Source organism: Lampris incognitus, chromosome 7, assembly GCF_029633865.1.
Source record: "Lampris incognitus isolate fLamInc1 chromosome 7, fLamInc1.hap2, whole genome shotgun sequence".
NCBI classification, from domain to species: domain Eukaryota; kingdom Metazoa; phylum Chordata; class Actinopteri; order Lampriformes; family Lampridae; genus Lampris; species Lampris incognitus.
The window spans coordinates 63,107,341-63,114,152 of record NC_079217.1 but is presented as its reverse complement, the minus strand read 5'-3'; the positions used below and the strand labels follow the sequence as shown (position 1 = coordinate 63,114,152).

Here is a 6,812-nt window from a genome sequence, read left to right as displayed (position 1 = left end):
GTGTGTCTGTGTGTGTGTGTCTGTGTGTGTGTCCGTGTGCACCTCTCAGCAAGTGCACATGTTTGCTCAGTAATCTCTGGCTGAACCTGTCTGGTAGGTGTTGGCTGACGTCTAACTCGGTATGTGTGGAGGAGCAGAAGCAGCCTCGAAGCCACACAGCACAGACCTGCCGGAGGAGGACAAGGAGGCGCAGAAGGAAGAGAAGCAGGTGGGGGGGAGAACCCTGGGGCTTCACGACATCGCACTCGCGTACGGAACCCCCCCCCCCGCCCCCCATTAAAGGAGGGAGAAGAAGACAACAGAGAGGAGGACTGGTGGGAGAAAAAGAAAGGTGCCGGTTTGGAGGGAGCGGGGAAGGAGAGAGGAGCCCCTCAGAATGTGGATTAACCCCCTCGGGTGTTCATTTTCATCGATCCGACCGATGGGTGGGGAATCCTAATGTGGAATTTTAGGCTTTTGGATGTACAGGATGCTGCTCTGTTCCTCACCGTCACATTCTATGTTTTCCGCCTAGGTACGTACCCAACACGGCCGTGGAGATCTGCTGTTCCTCTGTGGGGGGGTGTTATATACCTGAATGTTGCGATTGTATGGGCATGTCTGTGTTTACTTTGCAATGAAGCCGCAGGAAGGACGAGTGCCAAGCCCTCTCAGGTGAAACTCAAACAGTGCGGCTGGCAGAAATGCGTACTTTGCAAGGAATGCCGTCCTCAGGTGTCACGGGGCCACCTTGCAGAAGCCACTGAGTGCAGTGTTTCTTTGTGCGTACACCACACCAGCTGTAGGGTTTACCTCGCTGTCGCCCCATAGGGACAGCCACTCTCTCTTTCCCGGCCCTACTTTTTTTCCAGCCATTTTGAACCGAAGTCAAGAGTCTGGGGAAAAAAAGTATGGGCCGAGTGTTCGGCTGTGTACTTCTCTGCCCATGTGGCATTCAGCAAAACGCCAACCAGATCCTGCCATGCCATTGCATGTTAGGTGGCTGGAAGGGGCAGCCCAGGAACATGTCGGGCAGTACCGCGGGCGGTACACCCATGCCAAGACTTCTCAGCTCGCTCTGGTGGCTTCACTCACCGGCAGCTGAGCTCGTAAGGTGACAGACGACTGGGAACCATGAGCGTCTGGATAAACCTGTTCCTCTGTCTGTTTTTAAGGGCATGACATGTGTAAATTAGCCCACATTAGGAGGAAAGTATGATCTGCCTCGACTGTGCCGCCGTCTTGAAACGAGCAAGCTGTGTACATTGACCGGGCGGCTCATAAGGAAACTGCAAAGCCTTCAAGGGAAATCAGAGAAGGTTGAATCAGCTCATCTGATGCTTTCCTGCAAGGGAAGTGTTTTCCTTGTATGCAGCTGCAGCGTTTTGCCGTACGTCGAGTTATTTTACTGCACGTCTTTCACATTTAAGTGTTACGCAATAACCTCTGTAGGCATGGACGTTCTTTACCGTCTATCTATCTATCTATCTATCTATCCATGGTCATTATTGGTGAAAAGTAAGAGGCCAACTCATCATAAGAAGGTGCAGTTCAGGGGTGTCAAACTCCAGGCCTCGAGGGCCACAGTGACTGCAGGTATTTGTTGCAACCGTGCACTACACCACCTGATTTAACTAATTAGCTCACCTCCTGCATCAAGTAGGGAAAGGAACTAGTTTAATCCGGTGGCGTAGTGCACAGTTGCAACAAATACCTGCAGACACTGCGGCCCTCGAGGCCTGGAGTTTGACACCCCTGGTGTAGTTGAAAACCACTCTCCCGCCGCCTTCACCTAAAAGTACTGCTGTTGCCCTGCACCGGCTTGGTGGGCTTGGGTCCACTCGGGCACGTGCACGCCCGCGGAGAGAGACGTATGTGCATGTGCCCAAACACCCCCTGACATCCCTCTAATTGTTTGGTCTTTGTTGCTGTATAGTCGTCTCTTGTTCACCTTTAAAGCACTTGGTCATCTATTCATGTTGTTACATAGCTGGTTGTTTTGACTTAACTTTGTCTTTGTCTTCACTCCTCTTGTCCCACCAACCAACCCCCCTCCCCATCCACCCATCTATTCTTCTGTGGAAGCTGGAGCCATCTCCATTCATTCCCCTCAGAGGAGCCTCACCCGATCCGTACAAGACGATGTGCTTTTCTCTGTGGACGTTACCTGCCGTGGGATCCCCACCATACAATGGACCTTTATGTCCGGGGTGGTGAGCCGGAGCATAGGGACCTGGCAGCCCGGGGTGTATGCCAATATAACAGAGGATTACGTGGACAGGGTGCAGCCCTACACTAATGGATCTATGGGCCTGTCACTTTTGCGACTGCAAGATGCAGGATTTTATGTGGTCACCGTCACAGAGACGACGGGGAACAGCAAAGACGCTGGGTTTGTTCTGAAAGTAAATGGTAAGGTGATTTTTGGGTTCCCCTCTCCTGTTCCTCTGAACTTGTTCTGCCAAAGCATGAGAGACCTGGTCATTTGAGAGCAGTTTTAAATGGTTTTGAAAAAATATTTAAAAAGGGGGGTAAGCGTGAGAAATCAGAAATAACACTAGTGTGCACTTATTGTTGCAGAGGGGGAGTACAACATTTCACACGTTCACATAATCCCCGCCAAGTGCGACAAAACTGTCATGTCCCCCACAGGGATCGCGGGTTTGAATCCCCGTGTTACCTCCGGCTTGGTCAGGCGTCCCTACAGACACAATTGGCTGTGTCTATGGGTGGGAAGCCGGATGTGGGTATGTGTCCTGTTCGCTGCACTAGCGCCTCCTCTGGTCGGTCAGGGTGCCTGTTCGGGGGGGAGGGGGAACTGAAGGGAATAGCGTGATCCTCCCACGTACTACGTCCCCCTGATGAAAGGTTGATGCTAGATCCAACGGGGTGTAGGCACGGAAGTAGCCGTGATTGGCTGTTGCGTCAGCCAATAGACAGCGCGGAACCTCGAAGTGCACTGACTTGAAACAAATGACGCGCACTGAAACATTTAGCTAGCTAGCTTACAACTGACCTTAACATTGCCAGATCGTAGTCTAACCCTACCCCTACCGCTGTTGCTATCGCTAGCTAACTAACGTTAACTTCATTCGCCCCAACTCTTGCTCTGTCTGTCGGTCTGGCAGTCAGTGCGCTTCGAGGTTCCACGCTGTCTATTGGCCGACGCAACAACCAATCACAGCTACTTCCGTGCCTACACCCCGTTGGATCTAGCATCAACCCTGGTGAAACTCCTCACCGTCAGGTGAAAAGAAGCGACTGGTGACTCCACATGTATGGCAGGAGGCATGTGGTAGTCTGCAGCCGTCCCTGGATCGGCGGAGGGGGTGGAGCAGCGACCAGGACGGCTCGGAAGGGTGGGGTAATTGGAAATGGGGAGGGAAAAAATGGGGGGGGGGCAAATAAGTTTTTTAAAAAGTGTCATGTCCCTTTTAAACATCAGTTCACAAATGATGTTTGAAAGATAAAATGTATTTCATATGGCCCTCTAACAACAGCGACACCAATTTTATAGCCCCCGTCTTGTAACCCTCCACCCCCTGAGAGAAGGAAAGAACCCAGCAATGCTTGCGCTTGAACTGAAGACAAAAACAGTTTATTTTATTCTTAATAAAGTAAAAAGAACACGTCTTTATTTGCAATACAACTGCAAGAGTTGCTAATAAATGTTCGTTTTCTCGTGGACCTTCTTCAAACACCTTATGTGTTTGTGACGTCGATCACCAACCACGCTTCTGACCCTTCGCCAGCTGAAAAATCCAAACTGGCAAAACAAATCACACCCCACCGATCCTCCATATCCTCACCCGTCTGACCCGGACTCTTTATCTCCACCCTCACCTTCAGTACACCGTACTCCACCATACCACCATGCATCATATCCAGAAAGGGGTAGCACTCAGAGTCAGTCGGTAGTCCAGCTACAGGAGGCGAGCCCCCCCCCCACATGTGTATTTCTGCAGGGGGGGGTTTACTGTAAACACACGCTCTCTGTTCTCGTTGCGTCTCTCCTCAGTGAGACTGGTAGGCCGGCTCGCATTAAAACACCAGGGATACCCAGAACAACCACGTAGTCCTCCGACAGGTGTTTACAGCGGGGGGTGGTTAGTGGTTCGCTAAAGGGCACTTTGCGAACCACTTTACCCCCCCCCCCCGCCCCTTACTGATTAAAGAGTAGTTGGGTAGTCTTTCTTGCATTTATTTCTTGACGTCTCTAGCTAGCTTACTGTATGTGCATGGATGCTGCAAGACACATGTATGACTAATTAAGGTATACAGAAATGGATTGGGGGGGTAAAGTGGTTCGCTAAAGGGCACTTAAAATCAACACTTCTCCTTTAATCCGAAAGGAGAAGTGTTGATTTTAAGAGGCAAGTCGTCGCCCACGTAGGGGAAGGATTCCGGCATAATCGCAGGAGCTGAGTAAAAACAAGTCATGGACATTTTTATTCAGCTCAATCCCTGATTTCTTTCTTTCACGTGACTGCTGTGGTGCAAAGGTAACACTTTAGTATGGGGAACATAAAACAACTTAATTACTAGTGAATTAGTAATGATCAAGATGTCACTTTATTATGGGGAACATATTCTAAGTAACAAAAACTTAATTTACAGTAAATTAACACTATGAACACTTGTAGTTTTGTGTTTTGTTATGTAAGAACAGACCATATTCATTAAGTGTTAGTAAGGGAGAATAACTCTTCTTGTGGTACTACCACCTTATAAAGTCCATACTAAGTAAAGCATATTGAGATGGAGAATAACTCTTCTTGTGGTACTACCACCTTATAAAGTCCATACTAAGTAAAGCATATTGAGATGGTACTACTAATAAGCAATACTTCTGAGGTTATAGAGGGAAAACTCATAGTCAATGGCTTACTGGTTGTATAATAAGGCCATGCCGAATAAGGCATTAATGAGTACGTAATAATGACCAATTATGAGCCAATATGTTGCTAATTTGCATGCTAATAAGCACCTAATTAATGGTGACTACGTTCCCCATACTAAAGTGTTACCCATATGGGTATAGTTCTTTCTATAGGCCAGTAGAGAATAACTGCAGTCATTTTTAAAGCACTCAAAAATAGTGTACAATAGTGTTGCTGGCAAACCATCAAGAATGATGGAATTTGCCACACTAATCTTATTTTTCTATGAAATGTTCAATTTTTGATTGTTCTTTATAAAGGAACTATTTCATTCTTTATTCCTGGTGTAGAGGTCATGCCTGTAAACAAGTTTTGGTTTCACGCTTACCTGGAATATTGAATAGACCACAGTAATATTGAATATAATGTTATATAATATTGAAAGGAGTGCATGAAATAATACAATAGTAATAATTTGATACTTTATATCCATTATAATAGCTTAGAATCCCCCCCCCCTATATTTTCCCCCAGTTGTATTGTATCCAGCCAATTGCCACACTCTTCTGGGCTGTCCCAGTCGCCGTTGTGTAAATATCCACTATCAAAGTGGATATTTACACAACGGTTCACTTCTAACGCCTGTACACACACGTACACACACCACCATCAGATTTAACCAGGCTGTCTGCAGATTTTAACTGGCAACCTCACGCCAAAAACAACACAAAAAAAAACCCTAGCAGAGGATTTTTATCCTGTTTCACGTCTCAATATGTTTCTGTTCAGAAATACTGCTGGTGAAAACTTCCTTACCTGGCCGGCAGATATTATTGCTGGTTTCAAGGAAGTATACTGGTTTCATGATTATATTGGATAGTTACTGGTGAGTCCGTATCCTGGCAAAAAGTACACCGTGAAGACAAAAGAACATTTGCAGTTAAACCAACTGTTCAGAAGTGGAGAGAACATGGCACAGCCGTAAATCTGCCTAGAGCAAGCCATCCTCAGAAACTGACCGGCCGTGCTAGAAGTGGCCTAGAAAAGGGGGGCCACCGACCCATGACTCTTCACCAGTCACAGCTTTACGGGAGAGGCAAACAGAAAGCCACTGTTGGGGAGGGGGGGGGATCACACGAAATCTCAGAGTTTGCCCAAAGGCATGTGGGAGGCTCTGAAGACAGCTGGAAGGAAGAAGGCTCTATGGTCTGATGAGACCAAAACTGACCTTTTGGCCATCAGATTAGACGCTACGTCTGGTGTAAACCAAACACCACACATCATCACAAACACGCCGTCCCCACTGTGGAGCACGGTGGTGGCAGCATCGTGCTGTTGGGACGCTTGTCTGCAGCGGGCCCTTGGAGGGCTTGTGAAGGTCGAGGGCTAAATGAATGCAGCAGTAAATCCTGGAGGAATACCTGATGCAGTCAGCGAGCGAACTGTAACTTGAGAGAAGACTTGTTTTCCAGCAAGACAATGACCCCAAGCATTGCAGCCAAGGCTGCACATGAGTGGTTTAAAAACAACAATATTCATGTCCTGGATTGGCCGAGTCAGAGTCCACACCTCAATCGACTACTACTTTCAGCTGCTCCACTTAGGGGTCATCACAGCGGACCGTCCGTTTGCATCTCTTCCTGTCCTCTGTATCGTCCTCTCTCACACCGTCCACCTGCATGTCCTCTCATCACAGCATCACAACCCAGCAGTCCACACCTCAGTCTAATTGAGAATTTGTGGCTACACTTGGAAAAGGCTGTTCACTCACGATCGCCATGCAAGCTGACAGAGCTTGAACAGTTTCGCAAAGAAGAATGGGGAGAAAATTGCAGTGTCCAGATGGGCAAAGCTGATAAAGACCCACACAGGCTCTAGGCTGTAAATGCTGCCAAAGATGCATCTACTAACAAGACTAGGTCAAAAAGGGGCGTCCTTTGTGGCGTAGCGGTC

The 6,812-nt window shown here is 47.9% G+C and overlaps 1 protein-coding gene across 1 annotated transcript in view; it reads left to right on the top strand.

The window, feature by feature from the left end:
• Positions 1-251: 251 nt before the first annotated feature.
• The window catches only part of LOC130115817 (V-set and transmembrane domain-containing protein 5), a 27,869-nt gene continuing 21,308 nt past the window's right edge, over positions 252-6,812 (top strand). The window contains exons 1-2 of the mRNA XM_056283666.1: positions 252-514; positions 2,065-2,391. Coding sequence (XP_056139641.1) covers positions 439-514; positions 2,065-2,391 — 403 coding nt within the window. The 5' untranslated portion in view covers positions 252-438. The remainder of the gene's footprint in view (positions 515-2,064; positions 2,392-6,812) is intronic.